At 31.1% G+C, this 23,570-nt stretch overlaps 6 protein-coding genes and 1 non-coding gene across 7 annotated transcripts; 6 read left to right on the top strand and 1 right to left on the bottom strand.

Annotated features, from left to right (window-relative positions):
• Positions 1 to 49: 49 nt before the first annotated feature.
• Positions 50 to 1,727, top strand: LOC106104105 (short coiled-coil protein homolog). The gene is made up of 2 exons (XM_013284055.1): positions 50 to 420; positions 858 to 1,727. Exons 1-2 carry the CDS (start codon positions 156 to 158, stop codon positions 998 to 1,000), a joined length of 408 nt encoding a protein of 135 aa, XP_013139509.1. The 5' UTR covers positions 50 to 155; the 3' UTR covers positions 1,001 to 1,727.
• A 1,854-nt stretch (positions 1,728 to 3,581) lies between these two features.
• LOC106104315 lies at positions 3,582 to 11,284 on the top strand. Its single transcript, XM_013284332.1, has 4 exons — positions 3,582 to 4,027; positions 5,194 to 5,320; positions 5,754 to 5,929; positions 10,156 to 11,284. The coding sequence occupies exons 1-4, from the start codon at positions 3,662 to 3,664 to the stop codon at positions 10,252 to 10,254; spliced, it is 768 nt and encodes a 255-aa protein (XP_013139786.1). The 5' UTR covers positions 3,582 to 3,661; the 3' UTR covers positions 10,255 to 11,284.
• Positions 10,675 to 10,746, top strand: Trnaq-uug. The gene has a single exon. It is a non-coding gene; the product is annotated as a tRNA-Gln (tRNA).
• Positions 11,285 to 12,356: 1,072 nt separating the features above from the next.
• LOC106104115 (transcription initiation factor TFIID subunit 12) lies at positions 12,357 to 14,175 on the top strand. The gene is made up of 3 exons (XM_013284066.1): positions 12,357 to 12,747; positions 13,375 to 13,567; positions 13,973 to 14,175. The coding sequence occupies exons 1-3, from the start codon at positions 12,535 to 12,537 to the stop codon at positions 14,098 to 14,100; spliced, it is 534 nt and encodes a 177-aa protein (XP_013139520.1). The 5' UTR covers positions 12,357 to 12,534; the 3' UTR covers positions 14,101 to 14,175.
• A 604-nt stretch (positions 14,176 to 14,779) lies between these two features.
• Positions 14,780 to 19,304, bottom strand: LOC106104307 (nuclear RNA export factor 1-like). Its single transcript, XM_013284319.1, has 10 exons — positions 19,050 to 19,304; positions 18,528 to 18,858; positions 18,336 to 18,453; positions 17,938 to 18,010; positions 17,554 to 17,694; positions 17,040 to 17,238; positions 16,399 to 16,589; positions 15,511 to 15,756; positions 15,242 to 15,357; positions 14,780 to 14,984 (listed from the first exon to the last, which is right to left on the bottom strand). The coding sequence occupies exons 1-10, from the start codon at positions 19,179 to 19,181 to the stop codon at positions 14,849 to 14,851; spliced, it is 1,683 nt and encodes a 560-aa protein (XP_013139773.1). The 5' UTR covers positions 19,182 to 19,304; the 3' UTR covers positions 14,780 to 14,848.
• A 220-nt stretch (positions 19,305 to 19,524) lies between these two features.
• Positions 19,525 to 20,540, top strand: LOC106104308 (peptidyl-prolyl cis-trans isomerase FKBP2). Its single transcript, XM_013284320.1, has 2 exons — positions 19,525 to 19,816; positions 20,067 to 20,540. Exons 1-2 carry the CDS (start codon positions 19,637 to 19,639, stop codon positions 20,322 to 20,324), a joined length of 438 nt encoding a protein of 145 aa, XP_013139774.1. The 5' UTR covers positions 19,525 to 19,636; the 3' UTR covers positions 20,325 to 20,540.
• A 392-nt stretch (positions 20,541 to 20,932) lies between these two features.
• LOC106104083 (alpha-1,3/1,6-mannosyltransferase ALG2) lies at positions 20,933 to 23,454 on the top strand. Its single transcript, XM_013284021.1, has one exon. It carries the CDS (start codon positions 21,298 to 21,300, stop codon positions 22,561 to 22,563), a length of 1,266 nt encoding a protein of 421 aa, XP_013139475.1. The 5' UTR covers positions 20,933 to 21,297; the 3' UTR covers positions 22,564 to 23,454.
• Positions 23,455 to 23,570: the final 116 nt, after the last annotated feature.

The raw sequence follows: 23,570 nt of genomic DNA, 5'->3' as shown, positions 1-23,570 counted from the left end.
CAAGTATTTTTGTAAAATGGAACAATGTTTTTATCACGTCAAGGCTTTGGCTGTCATCTGTCATTGTCAAACACAACACTAACAAATTATTGATTTAGTAAAATAAGCCAAACGACCCCAATTTGTGATTAGTTTCGTTCTTTGTTGCAAAGAAAATGTCTTCTATTATTCAAAAATGTAATGACGACAATATACCCTTAGCTGACGATGATCCACAAGTGATAATAACAGACGACATCGAAAACAATCGTTTAGACCATGGCCGCTCAATGGACTCTTTACCAAGTTCGTACACAGGTGGCTCGTCAAGCCCTGGTTTAAATGGACCGCCTAGCTTCGAGCCAGATTCAGGTATAGACGAACAAGAGGAAAAAGCTCGTTTAATATCGCAAGTGCTGGAGTTACAGAACACATTAGACGGCAAGTATCGACAAATCTTTAAATCTTTTGATCTTATTATCATTTGTTGTTAGTTCTGGTATGTTTCATAAAACAATAACCATACTTCATTTTGAACATTATTTATAAACATGAATTCAGTGACCCAACCCGCAGGTTCATATTTAAATGACTAATTTATTGGTGTTAAACATGATTGCTTAATCTTGGGATCACTGTTAGGTCATTGTGACAAAAGAAATTCTCAGGAAGCCAGAAAAATATTTTTGACCTATTATATGGTATTACCAAAAAATCTATAATCATTCAAATACTTTTCGTGCTACTTCTCCATAGTTTTTCAATTACTGTACAGACTGTTACATTAACATTTTCCAAGGCAAAGGAAATGATGATGAAAATGAACTATTGATACTTAAATATAAAATCATTACTGATTATGTTAAAAACTATTTCAGATTTGTCTCAGCGTGTGGATTCTGTAAAGGAGGAAAACTTGAAGCTACGTTCCGAAAACCAAGTTCTTGGACAGTACATTGAAAATCTTATGACAGCTTCTTCAGTATTCCAATCTACCACTTCTAATGTTCAGAAAAAGTAAACAATTTGTTGATGAAAGCACCAACATTAGCAATGTCAAAGGCAGAAGTGTGTTTTTATGTTGGCAATAATGGAAACCATTGAATGCACAAAGCTTTACGGTATCTGTAATTGGCTCTTCCATCAGTCTCTCTAAAATGTGAGAGTAGTAAAAAAGAAATGTGATTATTCTCTAAAAATGTTATAATGTTATAAGTTTTCATACTACTATATATGGAATTTACTTTGAAATAGGGTTATCCACTTTAGATATCTGCTTGCAAAGTTTTTTTATTCAGTTGTTTTAAGATTTCTATGTCAAAACATGTTTGGGTCCATTAAGAATCTTGTAGGAACAATTGAGTGTTGCCAACATAACATTCTATTAATTGTTTTAGGGAAATCTTTGTGGCTTTGCTTTTAGAAAGAAGCATAATTTTGACAAATTACCAGAGCACAGATTGTAATGTAGTTATGAGCATTTTATATGTCTAAGCATAATTTTTCACTGTATTTACATAATAAATATTTGTTTGAATTTTGTTCCATAATCAAATATTACACATTAGCGCAATTTATAGAGCAAAATGTAATCTCTTACCATAATTACACACATTCCAGATTAAACTGCTTAGGATATTAATTTAATACATGTTGTACTAGCTCTCTTCTCAATAATGAAAATCTCAATGATATTCTAAATTATGTATATCTTGTCTTATAGCTTTAAATATATTTATAACAACCTACCCATTGTTTGTCTTTCATAATTAATTAAAACAAAGTTAAAAAATGATCTAATGCTACTCAAGTAGCTTATGAACTATGGTACAGGCCATATTTCAAAATGAAGCTAGAAAAGTTCTTAGCTCCTTAGAACCCTCAAACTTCATTACTGCAAAATGACTTAGTCTAAATATCATATGTACTGTACTGTGCTTACAATCTCTATTGGCGTCCAATAGGCTATAGGTAATAAAAACTACAACCAATTCTAAAAAGCTGCCACAACAATTAAATAACAAAAATTGAGAGTAAATCGTAGTCATATCTTACTAATCTTACTAATATTATAAATGTTTAGATGGATGTTTCTTAGAGTTTGTAGCCTGAACGGCTGAACAGATTTTGTTGAAATTTGGCTCAGACGTAGAGGATAGCCTGGAAGAACACATAGGCTACTCACTTTTGTTTTTTTTTTAATTCCACGCGGGCGAAAGCTAGAATTTTTATAATATGGTTTCAATCGAGAGTCTGATTGCGTGAAATTCAAAACAAGTTGGCATTATTTTAAAGTTGCAATTCTTACGAAAAAACACCTTGTAGTAACTAATTTTTGAGTCTTCTCGTATTGTGTTTATTTTGATTTACCATTAGAATGTAAATGTGTGATTAACTTGGAAATTGGGAATTACTATTATCTTATCTCGTAAGTGTTTATAGGATGACTAAGTATTCCAATATAGTGTTCTGAGAAGTCAGACAGGAGCGGCCACGGAGGTAACAAATGACAATCAAGTCACGAAGAATAAACAGTAAAACCGCTAACTAAAAACAGCTGTTCATGGCTTAAAGTTTAATTATTTCAGCTATATATCTAAGTTTTTAAAGTGCTGATATAAAAAAAAACAGCGAAGAACACAAAAATCTTTTATTACTTGCTTTTACTATGTCAAATTCATTCTGTTTATCTCAGTTTTATGGAGAAAAAAATAAGCCGTTGTAGCTACTTTCTATTTCTCTAAAGTGTATCCGTGAGAAAGCTCGAATGAATAATTTGGAACACGTGCTAAACAGACGTTGATCATGACCTGTAGTCGTGACGGAAAAGTCATTACTAAACCAAAGCGTCATAATTTTAATGAAACATCTGAAAAGCACCCAGTGGTGACGAATTCGGCAACATGCAACAAAAAACCACTGCTGTATAAAGTCATGCAGTCATTGGACGGCAACCGCGTGAGAACCGCATGACCGGTGCATGACGTTTTCTAAAGTTATGCTGATACAATTAATTTCCAATTATTTCGGTAATATGAAACGATTACGTTTCCATTAATTGGTTTGAAAACTTAACATCTGAGAATACTCAGAGGCAGAATAGTGATAGGCGTTTTAAGTTTTCTTGCTTTCTTTCATAAACCTAATACAGTCAAAATAACATTTAACTACAGCTACATTAAGTGTGCACCACTTTGCTTTTAAAAGTTAATTAACCATCTTCAATTTATGATGGTTATGGTTATATTAGGAAATAAAATGTATTTTACTACTCTCTTAGCTTGAATTCCATATGTTAGAGCGGTCGGCTTTATTTGTTAATTCCTTCCATTTCTATTTACTCTCGACATCTTCACACCGCCCATGTCTACCAAATCTTCCACCTTGCTCTGGGTTTGCCCCTAATCCTGCGACTTTCACTGATATTTTTAATTATTCAATAGAAATGTTTATCAAAATTCTCTTTTAGTTGGTTGCGTGCCGGCAAATTCATGTCGCCGAAATTGGCAACACTTTAAACTCTATCTCTTTCCCTCTTGTACTGAAACCAATTTAACAACGTTCATCCTTTTCCAATTTTCAGCGAATCAGCGATTAGGAAAAGACTAGTCGATTTTTGACACCGTTACGGAGAGTACGTGTTTTACATTTTTGATTGTTCGAAATATAAAGAGATTCTATAATGCCGAAAAAATTAAAAGTGGTAGTAAAGTCCCTTTATTCTCATGAAATACGTAAAGATGTGGGCCTGGAAAACTTGAAATCGTTGAAACTTGAAGACGCATGGCCCTTTATTAGAGATGAAATCGAGACAGAAATCGGCAGTAGCCAGTTGGTTTGCATCCCCCATATTACAGAAGCAGACTTGTATAAGGTCTCATCCTTGTTTGTGCAAAATGATAAAGCAAAAAATGGCAAAACATTTACACCTTTAGGTGAATTGGTCAAGAACATCAACAAAAAGAAATCTAACTCTGAATATGTGCAATGGCTCGAAGAGGCGGATTTTCAAGATTCTGATTTCAAATTTCCTCACGAGAGCGTAAAGGTATGTTTTTGCCATTTCCTTCATGTCAGAGTAACGACCTTGACCTGACCGAATGCGCTTTTATTGAAAATCCTATTCTATAATCTAATTACCTGGTAAAATACGTGATCGATGTTAAAAAATACATCTTTCGACAATGTTATGGTTTATTACACGTGCTTATTCTGTTATGCAGTTGTTTCCAAAATATCTGCGTAATACCGGCTTTATAAACATCGCAAGTTTGCCGATTTCATAACGCTGTTTCTCGTTGGCCCGATCGGCACACCGATTGACCGACCGGTCCATTGGATTTGTTTTCGCTTGGGTCGATTGTTTGTATTCGATCCGCCAAGTAGAAAAAAAAAACAAAGTGACTACATTATGTTTTCGGGTCAACATCCTTCTTCCATATTCCTATTTGTTGTTTAACGATAAATATGCTAGAATTTATGTATGTATTGATATTGTTTCGATCATATTGATTCACGCGTTAATATCTCTATAGGACAGTTTAAAATCTATGCTATATTTTAAATGTAAAAATCAATAAATCTCTTTAAATAATTCACTTAGAATTGACAATTTCATCTTTGATAAATTATTGTATGGTTATTAATATTCGTAATGGTATTTTAGAATTATACAATACTTGTAATAATGAATCTGAATGTAATGTGTTAATTTAATATCATGACAATACTACCTTTATTTCATAATGTTTCTTGAACTGCTAACCTGCATTGTTAATATGATTCATTGGTGATATTACACAGTAGCAACAAATTCATTGTCCATATTCTTCAAGGTATAAGTGACACAATGATTTTTGTTTATTTTTAACAATAGTGTGTTTGATACAATAAGTTAAATGTATGGGTATTTTTTACCTCTTTTAATTACTGGAATTCATTCATAATAAATTTTAATATAATTTATACAAAATATACAAGCTCTGCTCTGATTTAAGCTATATTTAATATCAGTGTTTATTACTTTAATAAATTTAATAAAATAGGTTTAGTCTCCCTAAATTATAATATTGCAACTGGCATGTAAAAAAAAATTTTTTTCTTAAAACAACTTAGTGCTATAACTTCTTTTAATAGGTGTTTTTATTATTTTTAGGCCATGATTTAGTACTTTGTATCAACAAGCACAATTTTAGTGACTCATTCTTGTTTCAGATAACCCTTCAAGATGAAACTCTTAAAAACAAAGTTAGGGTCATTATGGTAAACTTTACTAAAAATGTGATTCCAAAGGATAAAAACTTTGTTAACAATGTTTATTTGGATATTGATAAAATCAAAGGTATGCAAAAAATAAAACAACTGTATGAAGAAAAATGTAATATATTTGTTTTTTTTTTTTATAATAAAAGGGGGCAAACGAGCGGCTTGAACACAAAGGTGGTCAACGATGCTCATGGACATCCGCAACACCAGAGGAACACAATCTTGCAATAAGTAATATGCAAGATATGTTAAAAATACTTTTAGAAATACCAATAATGTTTATTACTTTAAAGAATGTAACATAGAATTTTACATGGTTATGTTAAGTGCAGATATTTAGGGTCTGTCTGACCACTCGCTGATAGAGGCTCAGATAGCTTAAAAATGACGTCACTGTCAGATGAGGGAAGAAAATCTGATATTTCCATCACATATTTTACATGCTGGATTGATATCAGACTATTTACAATTTAGCGGGACAATCCCTAAATATATTAAGTTTGTTGCAGATCTAAAGGGGAAAAAGTCAGTTTTTATGATCACAAAAGTACTTTTGGCAAAAACCATAGAGTTTAGAGTAACCATTGGTACATCTTCAAGGATTTTCCATTTGGGAAATGCGTCACCATTAGTATTTGGATTGGAAGAATTCCTAATTGCAGATGATGGAAAGCTGATTGCAAAGGTAATAATTTTTATTGTCTATATTAGTATTTTATTGAAATATAATTATTGCTGAACACTGAAACATGGTACAAAAAAATGTTTTTTCAAAAAGGCCTTTGATAATGAACATATGTACGCAATATGTTATGTATTGTGGATATTACCTACTGTTCACCTTGATTTAAATTGCATTTATGATTACATAAGCTATTTATTTTTTACTATCCTGCAAAAAGATGTTATCATAATGCCTTTTGTTATGTTTTTGTGTATTCACAATTCTTTGTTACTAAATAATTTTATGAGTAAGTAATTCAGTTATTCAAAATGCATACACTATTTAAAATACAATATAGTGTTTTTAATTTTTGGCAAGCATTCTTAGGAGCTTCTTAGCATTCTAAGGAGTTATTTAGAGAATCTCGCCATATGGTGTCCCAATTATTTTCAAAGGTGAATCTCAATGAAAAGGAGATATTTGATTTGAAAGTTTGGCGCAATTCCAATAAGAGTTATTGAATTTAAATAAGATGAAAATAAATGAAATGAATTTATTTTAACTGTATATTAGTATAATACATTATAGTTAATTTCTTGTTCATTAGATTGCCCTAATTTTTTTAATAATTGAGATTTTAAACAAACATATGGAATCTATTTCATTGGAAATACGAATTAATTACATATATCACTGGTTGACAATTTTATTGTCTGAAAACTTGTTCTCCAAATATTGATAATGTCCGTTTTTTTAAAATATATATCTATTTTAAGTAAAACATTGTATAACATACACATTTATCGCTGTATTTTAAATTCTCACATATCCGCAAAATGGAAACAAACAATGAAAACTGCATTATCAAGCATGAACAATGAGATCGTAATATTAATACCTTGATCCGTTTACACAGTAGCAAGTTGTTATCGCTGTCATAAACCTGTTACGTCTTAATGCTATAAACACATATAAATGGTCAACGACAGGAAAATTAATTATTGTGTTACTCTTATTGACTGCTATATTAGTCAATAGCCCTCCCCCCTCTTGAATATTGATCTTCTCCTTAAATTAACGGTTGGCAACGCCTATGACATTCTGGAGAAGAATACAGATCAATCAAATGATAGCTAATTATATAACGTAACCGTTTCCTTCAACCGTTTATGCGGATGTTTCCCGTTGGACCGATCCAATTCATACAATTAATCATAATCGGATGTAATTCCCAAAGGGTCGATCGACTCAACGGTAAACATCCGTTTATACTTATATTTTTCGTAAGATACGGGTTTCTTACCAAATTTGGTTTGTTTTAGCTTCTGCTAAAACAACCCAATCGTAGTAAGAAACCCATGCAAACATAATATTTGTAAAACCCACGACAGTTTAAAGTTCGTTCCGTCCGTTTCCGTTTAAGCTACTTGACTAACAATAGGTATTATGTACCATTCCAAATGAAACCTGTGCAAAACATCCTCCTACAGCCGATGAGAGATGAAAACAAACATTTTTAATTCACATAAATTATAGAATGCGTCTTTGTTGCATAATGCTATCGAATTCATATAATTTCCAAACCATTAATTCTGTTGAATTTATGAATGGTATTATATTAATATATTTTTATAACTTCTTTATCAAACAACTGATTTCTATTGTTTATTGCGATAATAATAATGATAAAAATTATTTTTCAGTAAATTTCTTATGTTAATAATGGTTTTTGATGAAACTATGTTGGCTATTGTCGCGTTGTTAACACGAATAGAGAACTTTTTTGAAGTCTCTTAAAATAAGAAAAAGTACGAGTATAAATGTCTCTTAGCTAGCTTCAGACATAATACATGAATATCCTTTTTTTTAAACAAAATTATCGCTACGCATGTAAGTGTTTAAGAAAATTAACTGAAATATTTGCAGTAACATCGACATACGATCAACTCTAAGAATCATTTAAACTCACAGATTTAAATTCTAAATGTCTATTTTTTATTTGACACAATATGCAAGTTCATGCATATTCTTATTTGAATAACACTATGATCAAAAAAGATGAAAATCTCTTACTGTGTTACGAAATACAGTAGGTTTTCTCTCATAACACGTAATATTTAGCAAATAAGTGCCAAGGATAATAAGGCTAGGTTATGGTCACGTCGTCATGGAATATTCCAGTGTTATTTTTTTACATTCTACAAACGTATATATGACTTGAATTCAAGGTGGCTGAGCTTTTTGTGAATTTAAAAATATTAATTCACAAAGTACTCTGTTCGTATTAAAAAAAAGAAACTTACATCGTATTAACTATTTGTTTATCAAATTAAACGTGCCAGTTTCATAATAAAATCAAGGATAAATGCTGTTTTTTTTTTCTGAACTTTATATAATTTTCGTCTAGTAATTAATTTGCTTTTGTTTTTAAATCAGGATTAACGGCAATGAAAACTTATTGTCATCAAATCAATTCTAATAACGCTAACGGAGCCGTGCTCATTGTCACGTACGTGTTGTGATACGGTATAACATATTGCAACAAATCAATTTTACATCGTTCAACTATGATTAATGACCATGTTTTTGTATTAAAAACCTTGGATAAAGATTAAAGGGCTTCCTATAATGAGAAAAATCTCCCTACTCTTCTCTTATGATTAGTTAGTGAATATTCATACTCCATCTGTCTTTTATTGGATGGTCATTAGTTAGCAATTGGTTTATGCACGTGACCTATATTGTACTCAGCATCTGTTGAAAGTCAAATCTAATTATATTTAGATAGCCTAGTCATACTGTTTAGTTGCAACGAAAATAATAATAACTAGCATTCATCAACTCTAGTAATATCAATTTTGACCATCGTTTCTCATCTTTAAAATGTACATAGCTTACTAGTTTTTGCCCGGGACTCCGTCCGCGTAAAAATTAAAGCAAGTAGCCTTCCAGACCTTCATCTTTCAGCTGTTTAGGCTACAAACTCTAACATCCATCCATCTAAACTTTCGCATTTATAATATTAGTATTATGTAGAGCTCTTATATGATAGAAGTTTTAGTTTTTGAGTTATTCTTGATCTAACATAAAATATGTATAGATTTTTTATTTACTTCAACGAAAACAGTTTTACATAACTGTGTTAACACAGCTTGGTGCCATTAACCATACAATGTTTATATTAGCACTGCACAATTCACATTATAATATACGTTACAATATAATGTTTTAATTATTATTTAAACAAGATTAGGTTTAAATAAGATTAGGATACTGATCAAAGAAATATTCGCTAAAATCAATACCTACTTGATATGTTATCTAGTATGTGTGATTAATTGTACCAAGTTTGAGTGATGAAATAGGAAACGATAATTTATTATCAGACATTTTAATTATGTGATTTGTAAGATTTATTTATATCTATAGATTACGGTGAATCAACTTTCTTACTAGAATTCGAAGCGAAAAAAAAAGAATATTATTTTGCAAATAGATTAAAAATTATTGGATAATGGTTAACCTACTCTCTTATTATTATTTAAGAAAAATAATTTGTAATGTTGAAAGGCTAGTAGTACATAAATATTACTTGTTACTAATATAATAAATGCGAAAGTTTAGATGAATGGACGGTTGATTGTTAGAGTTTGTATCTTAAACAGCTTAACGGATCTCGATAAAATTTGGTATAGATGTAGAGTATGGTCTGGAAGAACACATAGGCTACTTAGTTTTTTAATTTCACGCTAACGAAGTCGCGGGCGAAAGCTAGTAGCTAATAATTCTATAACTAACCTTAAACTAAACTAAATTAATAACGCATATTTGCATTAACCTCGATTTTATAAAACCTTTTAGCCAGAACCGTGGTTAATGCACAGATAATCTATTCATGTATAAACATTATCGTAGTTTGAATAGATTATCTGTGCATAAGTTTATAAACATAAGTTTGCCTACTTAATTACGGACTTCTTTGAATGGCTTTGGAAATACAGATGAAAATATATATAGACCACATTTTAAGGCTTCTAATCTTATTATGAGATTTACAAATCAAAGCTTTATAAATATAACAAGATTGGTTCCCGTCGTCGCATTGTATAAATAGCCTAGAATTCTCTACAAAATAAAATAATTGGACAGTCATAAACATTTGCCTTCTTGTTTGATTTTTGGTCTTTGATCTGTTTTGTGTATTGTCAATTATCAGAGTGTAATCAACGTTTTTTCTTTTTTCCCAGGAACCGGTGACCATCAAATCCAAGGCTCTCAATTGGCTGAAGCTGGACCCATCAGATCACCTCTACATCCCAGAGAAGAGGGGAGAAACATCACATTAGATCAATTAGTTTTAGCTGCAATTTGGTATTTGATAGACAAATTTAACATTTTAGTTGTCACTTTGAATGTAGAAGAAAAGCTACGATTTTTGTGTTAAAATTAAGACATGCCTCATAGCAATTTATGTGGAGAACAAATTTTACAATGAGTAATTTATTTTTCTGTTGTGCAAGAATGCATGTTAATTTGAGTTTTTACTAAGATTCGTTTTAAAAAGTGTTTATTACTAAAAGAAAATTAGCATTTTTTATTAATTATTTCGTAAATAAAATTAAAAAGATTTATATTTAACAAAAACAAATCAAAGTTTAGCAAAAGTAGAAATTTAACAACTTCAGTACAAAATAATAAGGGAATTTTAAACAAAATATGTGTAACAAAAAATTGATTGTATCTTAAAATTTAGAAACAGATGCCAAGGTTCCATGGTGTAATGGTTAGCACTCTGGACTTTGAATCCAGCGATCCGAGTTCAAATCTCGGTGGAACCTGGCTATAGTTTTTTAACATTTTTTTAATACCTTGACAAGAAAAATATTACAACTGAATTTGATTATAAATTATTTTATGTTTCGTAATTGTAAAAGTAACTTTTTGGACGTAGAAATTAGAATTGCAAATCTAAATTTCGCTTACAATATACATCTGTGTTTCGTCATTTAGTCACTAAGCTTATTATAATTTGCATATTGTATACTAAAATTTGTGATTAAATATTAAATTGGAAGTAGCGGTTTTTAGATAAAATTTAGAACCAGATACTGAATTAGTTAAATGTTTAAGAAATATTTTATCTTGACATTCCAAAAGCTATATTTTACGGTTTTCACACGCAGGTCTGTGATTTATTTTGAGTATTATTTTTAAAGCAATGTGTAAGTTTAGGAATGTGTACACCTTTAGTATTTTTGTGTGTTTAGTTGTAGTATCTGTGACTGACATTGTTACTGCAAAATTGTATTGTATACTGTAATTTTTATTTTAAGTGACATTTGATTAAGATTTATGTACTTATTTTTTTTAGTCTGATTCACGCTCTCAGGCATTTTAACATTTTTCAAGTAATGTTTATTAAAAATGAAATACATGGAAACAATTGCGTTTCTCATTTATTTATTTTTTGTGTTTACAACTTGCAATATACTGGTTATATACAGTTTATTTTCGGAAATATTCTTATGAAAAGTTTACCACTAACTTGGTCTAATTTTATAACATACTAGCTGTTGCTCGCGACTTCCTCCGCGTGATATTAAAAAAATAATGAAGAATATAGCCTATGTTACTAATAACGTAGCTTTTTAATGGCAAAAGAGTTTTTGTAATCCACCCATTAGTTTTTGAGTTTTTCAATACAAAAAAATACAAATCTTTCATCTTTATAATATTAGTATAGACAAAGACTTGGCTTGATTCTTAGTCTTTATCCATAAAAAAAAACATACAGACGAATTGAGTACCTTCTTCTTTTGGAAAGTCTGTCAAAAATTACGCTCATTAATGTGAAATATTTACCTACAAGCTTTTAAGTACAACAAATTGTCAACCTGAACTTGTTCCTATGGAAGGTCCACTCTACTTAGTACATACAGGTCTTCCATACGTCTATTAGTATCAGTGGTCATATCTGAATTCATCCCCTTCTATACTTCTACTTCGATCTGCTTTTTTAACCATCCACGTTCTATTTCCACAGGCCAAATTTTAAAAAATGGTTATAATCTTCAAAGGAGTATTATGAATATGGGTATATTGCGGTCTTTAGAAATCATCGATCATTCAGAATCGTGCCTTTTGAAGAAATTTCTACAGTCTCAACACTAATTTGATTTAAATTAATATTATGAATGTGAAAATTTAGACCGATGTATGGATGTTTGTTAGTTTGTAGCCTAAACCAAGGAGAATAGTCTGGAAGACCGCAGGCTTTCAGACTCACTTGTGTTTTTTTAAATCCATGCGGACGCAGTCGCGTGTGAAAGCTAGTTTAATTTATAAAAATGAAAAATACATGCATAATGCGTATTCAGTGTCGGTATATGCTTAGCTTTTTTTTAGTGAAAACCATAGATAAGTTTACAATGCTCTGTGACTGTGTAATCTGTGGTTAAAAATGAATGCCAGGATGACGTCTTAAGTTGAAACTTCAATAATTTTCCTAATTTGTAAATATTTCATCACATGGGGTATTTGTTTCAAATCATAGCAATTGAATACATATATTTAGTTTTAATGTTAAGATAGCAGGAAGTTTTATTTCATACGCGTGTAGGAAAAGTATGTCAAGTAATTCGATTGGCTCAAGTTCAAGCATGCCTTCTATAGGGAATTTGAATCAACAAAGTGCCATCCAATACGTTAACAACCCTCTTCAAAGCCCTCAAATACAAGCAGCGTCGGTTCAAAATTCACCTTCACAACACAGTCCGATGGCAACGCAATCACAAGTTAGCGGGAAAGTCATGCAAGGTGGCGTGGACCAACTATCAACAGTAAGTTCTTTTGTTAATTCAAATAATAAACTTTGAGCACGACTTAAGTCTATTAAGAATTTGTTTTACTTGTTTTTTGATTAAGCACAACTTGCAAAAATTCCTCATTTGTTCTAGTTATTTTTATATTACTTAAATGCTTCGTAACTTTTTTGGCCAATATACAAACCATAATAGTGATATTTTAATGCTTTGTTCTATCCTTTTTTCTTCATTGTCTATAACAAGCCGTATCCAATCTATACTAGCTGTTGTTCGCGACTTTGTCCCCGTAGAATTATAAAATAGTAAAAAAACATAGCCTATGTTGGTCACTAATAACATAGCTTTTAAATTACTAAAGAATACAACAAAAACAAAAATACGCTCTTTCCTCTCCAATAGTACAGTTATCTTTATTTAACACAAGTAAAAATGTAGTCTATGTAACTCATTGGTTACATAGCTTTATAATGGTGCAAGGTTTTTTTAAAACAGCATAGTAGTTTTTGAATTATTTCAATACATACAAAAATACAAATCGTTCCTCTTTACAATATAAGTATAGATTTTATTTTACAACAAATGTATTCTACAATATTCAACATATAATTTTCAGCTATAACATTATGAATTACATTGTTTCAGTTATTAACTAAACCTCGTCTTTATGATTTAGTGAGGGAAGTTGACCCAACAGTACAATTAGATGATGAAGTAGAGGATTTGTTGTTACAATTGGCTGATGACTTCATTGACACATCAGTTGGATCATCTTCTTTATTTGCTAAACATAGACATGTTCCCGTGGTTGATGTTAGAGATGTCCAATTACTATTAGGTATGGATATTTCACACTACATTAATATATTTTTAAATTGTTTTCATGATATATTAAGTAAAACAGTAATTATGTAAATTAAATTGTGTAGGATGTAAAAAAACAAAAAATCTTTTACGACTCAACAATGAACTGTTTTTTTTTCTGTTTATGCTAAGGTAAAGTTAAGCTAGAATCTAAATATATTGCTAATCTTAGACTTATATGTGTTTATTAAGTTTTCAATTTATTTGTAAATTACATACTTTCGTACATGACTGCAATTAAAAAATTATAGTAACTAGACTGTTTTGTTCCAGAAAATGCTCTATGTTATTGACAAATTTCATTGAAATCTGTTTAGCTGGCACACTAACATCCATCCATTTAATTTTAGTATATAGTAGTAAGATTTTTATGTTGCAGAACGCCAATGGAACATGTGGATACCTGGTTTTGGTAACGACGAGCTCCGACCTTACAAACGAGCAGCCATCACCGAGGCACACAAACAAAGGATGGCACTTATAAGAAAAAATAGTAAAAAATACTGACATATGATGTAGCTAGTGAATTTAAGGTATGGGTAATTGTAAATAAATAAAAGATTTGTTTTCTAAAATTTATAATATGTAGTTTTTTTCATATTCACATTTTAAGTGAGGGTTTGATAATGTTTTACTATTTTATTTCTCCTTCCTATATGTCTCCTCCACCATCAAATCCACTTTCTCATGTTTCTTTTCTTATAAGAAAAAGGTGGGACGGGAAAGAAACTAATATTGGGCCTTTGCCACCACACCCATTAGACGAAACGCGGAACTGCGTCCACTTCACGCTTCAGAGCAGTTCAGCAATTCTTAACTTACAATAATAATAATACAATTATCTGACAAAATAATTTTATAAAGAAGGGTAATAGTGTAATTTTAAAAGTGTGTAATAAGTGTAATTTTTAAAATATACAAAAAAAATAGATCAATTGAAACTTTTGTATTTATAAATCCTGACTCACATCTTCAGTTTCTATTGTGCAGTTGGTACAATTAAAACTGAAGGTATATAGCTTTATAGTAGTACCAAGATAATATTTGTTACTAGCTTTCGCTTGCGACTCCATCCGCGTAGAATTAATGATAAACAAAAGCAAGTGGATTGTGTTCTTTCAGATTATCCTCTACATCTATGCCAATTTTCATCTAGTTCCATTCAGCAGTTTAGGCTATAAACTAACAAATATCCATTCATCTGAACTTTCGCATTTATAATATGTATTAATTTTTTTTTAAATCCTTTATTTGTTTAATCCAATTCTGATGATACATCAGAAAAACTGTTATCTTCCTCCATATGTTCACTAGACACCTTATTATTTCTCAAGTCTTCGATCACCTCCTTTAAGGCGAGACTTATGTTCCAATTGTGAGCCTTTAGTCGTCTGATAAAAATAAAAAATACTTATAAAAAATGTGTTTAGATCCTTATCAATAAAAAAGCAAAATTAAAAAAAATACATGTAAATCTTTAAGTTTTTCACAAATGCTATTTAATACATTTGAAATCTTTAGTGACATCTGCTATTTGATCATTTTACAATTTCACTAAAAATAAAAATAATCATTCACTTATAATATCCCTAGTCCAATTATAAACAATTCTTACAAGACTGAATAATATAATAGAAAGTGAACTTACCTATCGATTTCAGACTTTTTCAATGTGGTTAGATGTTTGAATGCTTTACTAATTGACTTCTTTTCAGTTTTATCAGGATTTATGAGGCTATAGTCATTCATTTTTCTTATAGGAAACTGAAATGTAAAAAAAGTATTTAAAGCGACCCACAACATTTTTTTTCCACTATATGACTGTTATTTTTACTCTTAAGTACCATTTCCACATCTCCAAAACTTTTCATAACTTATTATATAGCATACTGTTTTTCAATTCAAGTACTAATTTACCTTAAAACTATTCTCCTTTCTTTCCCTATCTGCTAATGATATGCTGAACATTTCATTAGTAATGTGGTACAAAGATATGCCATTTGCAGTATGTATATTAAAAATAAATGTTCTTCTGAATTGCAAATAGTTTTCAGAGATATTTTTCTTATTGTCTGCATCTCCTGTGTGATTATCTTTATAGATATCTAAGACTGCATTGTGTTCTTTAAAGATTCCATCTAAAACTAAAATCATCTGTCCACTCTGTAAATAATAATTTTAATCAATAACTAGCTTTCACTCGCAATCGTCCACATGGAACTAAAGAAAAACAAAAGCATTTAGGCTATGTGTTCCTTCAGATTATCTTCATCTATCCTAAAGTTCAGATTCATTCAGCCATTAATGCTAAAAACATCCACCCATCAAATCTTTATCATTTACATTAGTAAGTAGTAAGTGGTAGAGCCCGCTTAAACATCTGCGCACAAATGGGCCGGCTCGCCCAGTGTAATACCACGACCACGAAAACAGGCGTGAAGTGAAAGCAATTCCGCGTTTCGTCTGATGAGTGTGGTGTAATTTCAGTCCCTTTCTATCCTTTTCTTAAGAGAAAAAATGGAATTGACGGTAAGGAGACGCATATGAAGGGGAAATGTCCTCTTTATGTGCGTCTCCTCCTCCGTCGATTAAGGGTAGCCAACGCATCTCCAATTGCGGATGTATATGGGCAGCGGTCGCTTTCCATTTCGGTGGACTCAGGTGGCCGCTTGCTCATTTGCCACCTTATATTATAAAAAAAGTAAAGATTATAAATAAGATTATAAAGGTTAAATAATGTTAACACTTTTAGAACCACTGACTTGAGTTCTTATAGAAAAATATAGGCACATAGGGTGAACTTACATCATGTTTCAAAACATCAACATTGAATGTGTTTACATCATGTGTAGATTCAGGAAATTGTTCAAATAACTTGGTTATATTATTCCTGGTTTTAAATATACATTTATTGTTTTCTGTTCTTGCCCTTTTCATAGGATGCATAATGTTACGCACACATTTAGCATAGTGTGGCATTGCCAGGTCTTCACTATCTGTAGTAAATTTTATTAACTATGAATGTGGTAAAATTTGATCAAATAATAGTGTAGTGCAGGCACTGTCTTCATTGAGAAAAGACAGAATGACTGGGGGTACACCAAGGTGATCTTCAGCATCCATGGACATCAAAGGAATCATTCTCCAATTATTTTTTTAAAGCATGGGAAAGGGCTATTAAATAATAATTAACTGGCTTGTAGCCGCGATTTCTTTAAAAAAAAAACAAAAGTGAGTAGCCTGTGTGTACTTCCAGATTATGTTCTACATATGGGCCAAATTTCACCAAGGTCCGTTATGCTGTTTAAGAGATATCCTAGAACAAACATCCATCCATCTGTACTCGTATTTATCATTAGTAAGATAGTATAGTATTATTATGATCAGTATTCGCTACCTATTGTTAGTAAAAAATGCATTGCTCTATTGTAAAATTAAAAACTCACCAAAGAAATCAGTGGAGATAGTTAAAACAGCATTCATATCATAAAACATATTAATCTTCGTACGTGGCATTGAGTCGTAATGATTAAAATACATTGTTACAAATTTTTCGACCACCATTTTGGATTTCTTTTGCGCTGTTACTACGAAGTGTTTGAAAATAGGGTAAATAACACCATATTGATTTATTCTCACTCCATCCTAGAGCAATAGAAAATTTATTACAATGATGTGGTACAAAAAAAGACATTTAAATTTATTTACTCTTCAAAGTCATAGATTTTATACCCATTGCAATATGCTATATTTTTAATTAGTCCTTTTTTTGACGTGTTAACTTGTTACAAGTCTGTGAACACTAACGCAAGAAAAAGCATGACTTCAGACCATCTGAACTTAACGTGCAAGAGAAAGCACAGAACAAGCAGTAGAGATATACAATAAATCTACATGTTTGGTTGTGACATGTAAAAGTATGGACATTAAACCGACTTTACAAGCTAATTTATTACTTACTAATTCCAATAGCCTAGGAAATTTCATCAGAATCTTTTTAATATATACATTTGGTTCCAACACTTCACACAATGGATTTCCTTCTAACCACAGGTACTCTACTTTACTTCCCACTCTAAACTGTTCTCGAACTGATGGAATCTGAAATGTAGAATAAAACTTAAATACATAATTGAATAATTAACAGTATTTTGAACACAGAATGATTAGTGTAACTACAACTTAAGCAGGCCTTTTTCCATGGCATGGTGACCGATGTAGAATGCAATACTCTGTAAATTTTAAATAATGTGCAAATTAAAATATTACTGTTCTTGCTTGGCAGAAGGGCATGTAGTATTTACACTAAAGATAAAATCAAGGTGGTGTTAAAGAATAACTTACATTGTTATTACTTAAATTGAGCCCAATCATGTCTCCTCTAGTAAAGAAATTCAATATTTCTAATGGTACTTGACTGAAAAAAGTTACATAATATTATTTATGACTCAGGATTTAAATAAACAAATAATTGCTTTACACTTGATCATCATTTCTCCTACCTTATTCTACTCCCATAGGATCTGTGCTCGGGGTTTTCATCCTTTAAATCATTCTATCATCCTTCATCTCCGTCATCACCCCTTTCTTGATCATGTCACCTTTCACACAATCCAATCATCTCTTTATAGTTCTACCTCTACCTTTGTACCCTCCACATTCATAACAAATTTACATTTATTTAATTATTATTTACTTGATATAAAGTATTTAATAATTAATTAATCACAAATGTATCTTACTTTAATTGATTATTGCTCAAGTTCAGTATTTTTGCATCCCGTCCCATTCTTAGCATGAGTATTTTAAAATTTGCTAGTAGATCTATTTTGTAAAAATTTATTTTTCTTTTGGCAAATTCTGAAAAAATATAAAAGACATATTATATGAACTTAGGAGAAAAATATTAAGCAAAAAATATCTTTAATACAAACCTGGATCATTACAGAAATTTGACAAATCTAATTCCATTTTATTATTAAATCTATTGCTTACAACTGATGAGACAATCTCCTCTATTGTAGTTCTACTCTCAAAGCATTCTGATGATGACTTATCATTAAATAGTATGTCAATATTGAACATATTTCGTCTGTATGGAAATATGAAATCCATCTTGACAATTTTCGTCACGAAACTAAGACTGCTTGTGTAAAAGGAACTGATATTTTGTTTTGAAACATAATCAACAGGAACAAATAAAACATTGTAGTATTCATTGATTGTGTTGTAGAGTTGTACATCATCTTCTAACCAGTTGTGGACCTAGACAACAGAATAATAAAGATCCAACTGATATTTACATAAATAATCATAGTGTCTTAGTCTAGTTGTCCAAATTGATACAGGTTATCGGATACGGCATATAAAAATTATGAAATTATACACATAACAGACATTTTCAACCGATAAATCGCAGGACACAACAATTTTGTTAAATGAATGAATACACTAACCATAACTTTATGAAACGAATGGTTGAGGGACTCTTCATCTCTTGCTAATAAATTTTCTAAATAGTCAATTACATCCTTAGTAGCAGACACTCTATTTAAAAGAAATTTACGATAAAACAGATTTTTAGACATTTTACCTCCCAAAATTGTTTACTTTACTGCTATTGTTTATTTATTTACAATCCGGGGGCTCGACACAATATGTCACCAAAGACAGTTATCAGCATATTTGACATTTGCTTTAGGTCAAAACAAATATATTGGTTTTTATGTGAGCAGATTATTATCGCACTTTAAGATATAATTTTCATGTGCTTTACAAAGTGAAAAAGCTGATTTGTCATTTCAGGACCTGAAAAATTTAAGTATGTTCATACGTGAAAATTTTGCATTCCTTGATTTTTTACAGCTTTCAATGTTTATTGACAAAACCAAAACGTCGTGTCACAATGTCACAAACTATAAGTCTGTGGTTGTGTCAGTGTCACTGTTGTCATTTTCATATCAGCGTTCCGCGTTGCTACATCCAGATTTTACGCAGAAAGTTTGAATTGAAGTAATAACGTACAAAAAGTAAAAGTTTTACAATGAAGACTGCAATAGCCAATGTTTGCAAAATACTCCTTTTCGTGTTAATTTTCATGGGATTTGTCACTGAGGTTGTTATCGGTAGTTCATCAAAAAAGTTGCAAATAGGAGTAAAAAAGAGACCGTCAGAGTGTCCAATTAAGAGCAGAAAAGGCGATTTATTACACATGCATTATACAGTACGTATCTTATTTTACCATAGATATATTTTCACTTTTCTAAGCAAATTTTATAAATTATGCTTTTAGTATTTCCTAAGTTAAAATAATTTATATCCTGGTTTTAAACTAAAACAATAATACATTTTAAGTTGTTTTTATGTTTGAGCTGAGCAATTAATAAAAAAATGTTTTAATTTTACATTATATCGATACATGTAAAAGTTGGTGTTTATCTACATTATTCCTAAAAAATCTTTATATATTTCAGGGCACATTGGAGGATGGTACAGAATTTGACAGTTCTTTACCTCGTGGAAATCCATTGACTTTTACTCTAGGTTCAGGGCAAGTAATCAAGGGCTGGGATCAGGGTCTGATTGGCATGTGTGAAGGGGAACAGAGAAAATTAGTAATTCCACCAGAGTTAGCTTATGGAGCAAATGGGTCACCGCCGAAAATTCCAAAGTCAGCAACACTTACATTCCATGTGGATCTTGTCAAAATAGAGAGAAGAGATGAGCTCTAAGTAAAGACAAGATAGTTTCAGCTTTTAAATCAATTTTATAATTTAATTTTAGTGTAATGTTTGAAAAGAATTTGTGATCAACCACCAATAGTTTATGACCTATATCTTTGCACAATTAATAGCACATATATGTAAGGAACGTCGGTGGCTCAGTGGTTTAAGCACTTGACTTGTAATCTAAAGGTCTTGAGTTCGAATCCCACCATATACCAATGTCATTTTCGAATTTCAATTGGACATAATTTACCCGACGTTCTTACGGTGAAGGAAAACATCGTGATGCAACCTGCACTCAACTGCAATCAACGATATGAGTGAAGTCAACCAACCCGCACTTGGCCAGCGTGGTTGACTATGGCCTAGTCGCTCCATACTTAGTGTAGGCTCCGAGCCCCTTGGTGGGGACATATAGTGAGCTGGTGATGATGATGATGATATGTATTTGTGTAAAATGTTGATGTATGATTTCTTGAAAATTAAAACCATTATGACACACTTTACCTTTTAAGTTTTTTTATTAGATATAATAAAGATGTTTTATAAAAGATACATGGACAATATATGAAAAAACCTTAGAGGCAATTAATTAAGATTTTGTCTGTGTCTTAAAAGGCATGATTTAAGTATGTTTTTTATTACATTATCATGGTGTACTTAACTAGATTTATTTGGAGCAGTTCATACAAAATAAAATATACTGATTTGAGTTCATAGGAGATAAATTAAATCTAGGTGCTGGAATTTGCATCGTTATTGTTTATTTAATTTTTTGCACCTTAAAAATACTTTACAAAACGAATTTTATTTCACTGCCAAATATGGCTGTTCGTTGCCAATTGTCATATAAAACTACTGTCAATGTCAATGTAACTAGTGACATTTGTTTTGTAATGCTGTATTTATTAAAATATAATTTTTAAGGATCAGTGTGTTTTATAGATATTCAATCTATTTCTTCTTTGGTTTTGTAAAAATGGTGAAAATAATATTTCTACATCCGGACTTAGGTATAGGTGGAGCTGAACGTCTCGTGTTGGATGCCGCATTGGCCTTCAAAAGCAAAGGACACGAAGTCGCGTTCTATACCAATCATCACGACCCAACTCATTGTTTTGCAGAGACTAGGAACGGTACGTTTCCAGTAACTGTTGTGGGCGATTGGATTCCTCGTTCTATTTTTGGAAAGTTTAAAGCGGCATGTGCTTATGTCCGTATGGTATATGCTGCAGTTTATTTGGCGTGGTACGTCATACCAGTAGAAGAACCAACTCTTATATTCTGTGACCTCATATCACTATGTATACCATTTCTCAAAATGGCCAGAGGACCATTTAGAATAGTTTTCTATTGCCACCATCCAGACAAACTTTTGACCTCGGAAGGAGGGTTCTTGAAAAAAATATATCGAGCTCCACTAAATTGGTTAGAAGAACTTACCACGGCTAGAGCTGACAAAGTTCTTGTGAATAGCAAATACACAGCTAGAGTGTACCAGGATGCATTTCAAAACATTAAAGATATGCCTGATATATGTTACCCATCTATCAATACTGATTACTTTAACACTACTGTACCAAAGCCATTGAAAGAAGTTGTACCAGTGGGTTTAGATAAGTTCATATTCCTGTCAATAAATAGATATGAGAGAAAGAAGAATCTGCAATTGGCTTTAAAGGCATTAGATCATTTAAAACATGTATTAAGTGATTCCGATTGGAATAGGGTACATTTAATAATGGCTGGTGGGTTTGATCCCATTAACTTAGAGAACATGGAGCATTATATTGAATTGACAGATCTGGTTGCTGAATTAGATATTGAAGATAAAGTCACATTCATGAAATCTCCAAGTGATGCAGAAAAAGTCTCATTGCTTTATCATTGTAGAGCATTAATTTATACTCCATCTAATGAGCATTTTGGTATTGTCCCCTTAGAGGCAATGTATTACAAAAAGCCAGTGATAGCAGTCAATAGTGGTGGTCCTACAGAGACCATAGTGAATGATGTTACAGGTTATTTGTGTGAACCAACTAGTGAATCCTTTGGTAGGGCAATGTGTAGGCTTATATGGGCACCAGAATTAGTGGAGAAGCTAGGTGAAGCTGGTAGGAAAAGGTTTGAGACAAAGTTCTCTTTTGATGCATTCACAGACCAGTTAGATGGAATTCTGACAAGGGAGCGGCAAATTATCTCTGAAGTGCGAGCAATAGAGTATGAGCAGAAAAAAAAGAAATAACATACTGCTGACACTCCTACAATATTTGATATTGTTTGAGTGTTATCTTTTATGCAACAGAACTTTTGCTTATTCAAAGGTGTACTTTATAAAAATTAATAGTATGGATATTTTGACTAAAAAATAAACAAAAATGCTATTGATCTCTTTATTATTGTTGTATATGTGTAACATATGAAAGTGTGTATATGTTGTAATAAATTAGAGCTCTCAATGTTTTTGTAAATGTTAATTACAAATAGATTTAAAAATTTTGAATTGATGTAATATATGTTTTAATAGAAATGAAGAGGTAGTCTTTAAATTCATATCCACTGATCAATATCTTACCTTACCAACGTTTATCTAGAAGATTAAAAAATAGAGTACATTAAAAAACTAGGACTACCAGTGGCCCTTCAAAGATTTCCAAATTGTGTCTGGTTTGACTATAAAGAAATGTTGAGGGCAGTCTTTGTTTATCATTTCTAATTAATAAAAAGCTCCTGTAAACTCTGTACTATTTCTAGTTTGTAAGAAGTATTTTTAAACATTTTACTGTTCTTGTAAATTACTGTTAACATTCTGCTATATAATCTTACCATAAAATGGCCTATTAATATTTCTTAAACAATGACTATTATTGAATAACTAGATACATACCGTTTTAAAAATTGCTTAGATATGTGTATTATGTTACAATGTGTTGTAGTATAATAGAGGTAATGCAAATTAAAGTTTGAAGATGAATCTTATTGTATTGTTAAGACACTTGCCTGCATTTTGCACATTCCCATATAGCTACAGCTCTATTTGAATACTATGCAAATACCATGTCTACACAAAGAAAGAGGTAATTCAAGTTATGTGGACAATATCTGCGGCTTTTCTAAATAAAGGATTTATTGGAATTGTTTGTGTTTTCTTTTTTAAATTTTAATTGTTTATTTTAATAGGAATTCTATTCCTCGATAGACATAATATAACGGGGTTTCTCAAATTTTTGTAGCAAACGAACTATAGAAATA

Source organism: Papilio polytes, unplaced genomic scaffold, assembly GCF_000836215.1.
Source record: "Papilio polytes unplaced genomic scaffold, Ppol_1.0 DF823691.1, whole genome shotgun sequence".
NCBI lineage: Eukaryota > Metazoa > Arthropoda > Insecta > Lepidoptera > Papilionidae > Papilio > Papilio polytes.
The sequence above is the reverse complement of the archived record's forward strand: the minus strand, read 5'-3'. Positions and strand labels throughout refer to the sequence as shown.

What these genes read in the sequence shown, in the direction of transcription:
- LOC106104105 (XM_013284055.1), top strand. Translation starts at nt 156, where the DNA reads ATGTCTTCTATTATTCAAAAATGTAATGACGACAATATACCCTTAGCT. An exon ending in GTTACAGAACACATTAGACG is followed by an intron (nt 421 to 857) that starts GCAAGTATCGAC and finishes AAACTATTTCAG; the next exon opens with ATTTGTCTCAGCGTGTGGAT.
- LOC106104315 (XM_013284332.1), top strand. Translation starts at nt 3,662, where the DNA reads ATGCCGAAAAAATTAAAAGTGGTAGTAAAGTCCCTTTATTCTCATGAA. An exon ending in GGATATTGATAAAATCAAAG is followed by an intron (nt 5,321 to 5,753) that starts GTATGCAAAAAA and finishes AGTTTGTTGCAG; the next exon opens with ATCTAAAGGGGAAAAAGTCA. An exon ending in ATGGAAAGCTGATTGCAAAG is followed by an intron (nt 5,930 to 10,155) that starts GTAATAATTTTT and finishes CTTTTTTCCCAG; the next exon opens with GAACCGGTGACCATCAAATC.
- LOC106104115 (XM_013284066.1), top strand. Translation starts at nt 12,535, where the DNA reads ATGTCAAGTAATTCGATTGGCTCAAGTTCAAGCATGCCTTCTATAGGG. An exon ending in GCGTGGACCAACTATCAACA is followed by an intron (nt 12,748 to 13,374) that starts GTAAGTTCTTTT and finishes ACATTGTTTCAG; the next exon opens with TTATTAACTAAACCTCGTCT. An exon ending in AGATGTCCAATTACTATTAG is followed by an intron (nt 13,568 to 13,972) that starts GTATGGATATTT and finishes TTTATGTTGCAG; the next exon opens with AACGCCAATGGAACATGTGG.
- LOC106104307 (XM_013284319.1), bottom strand. Translation starts at nt 19,181, where the DNA reads ATGTCTAAAAATCTGTTTTATCGTAAATTTCTTTTAAATAGAGTGTCT. An exon ending in TTCCTAGGCTATTGGAATTA is followed by an intron (nt 17,239 to 17,553) that starts GTAAGTAATAAA and finishes CTATTGCTCTAG; the next exon opens with GATGGAGTGAGAATAAATCA. An exon ending in TATCTCCACTGATTTCTTTG is followed by an intron (nt 16,590 to 17,039) that starts GTGAGTTTTTAA and finishes AATTTACTACAG; the next exon opens with ATAGTGAAGACCTGGCAATG.
- LOC106104308 (XM_013284320.1), top strand. Translation starts at nt 19,637, where the DNA reads ATGAAGACTGCAATAGCCAATGTTTGCAAAATACTCCTTTTCGTGTTA. An exon ending in TATTACACATGCATTATACA is followed by an intron (nt 19,817 to 20,066) that starts GTACGTATCTTA and finishes TATATATTTCAG; the next exon opens with GGCACATTGGAGGATGGTAC.
- LOC106104083 (XM_013284021.1), top strand. Translation starts at nt 21,298, where the DNA reads ATGGTGAAAATAATATTTCTACATCCGGACTTAGGTATAGGTGGAGCT.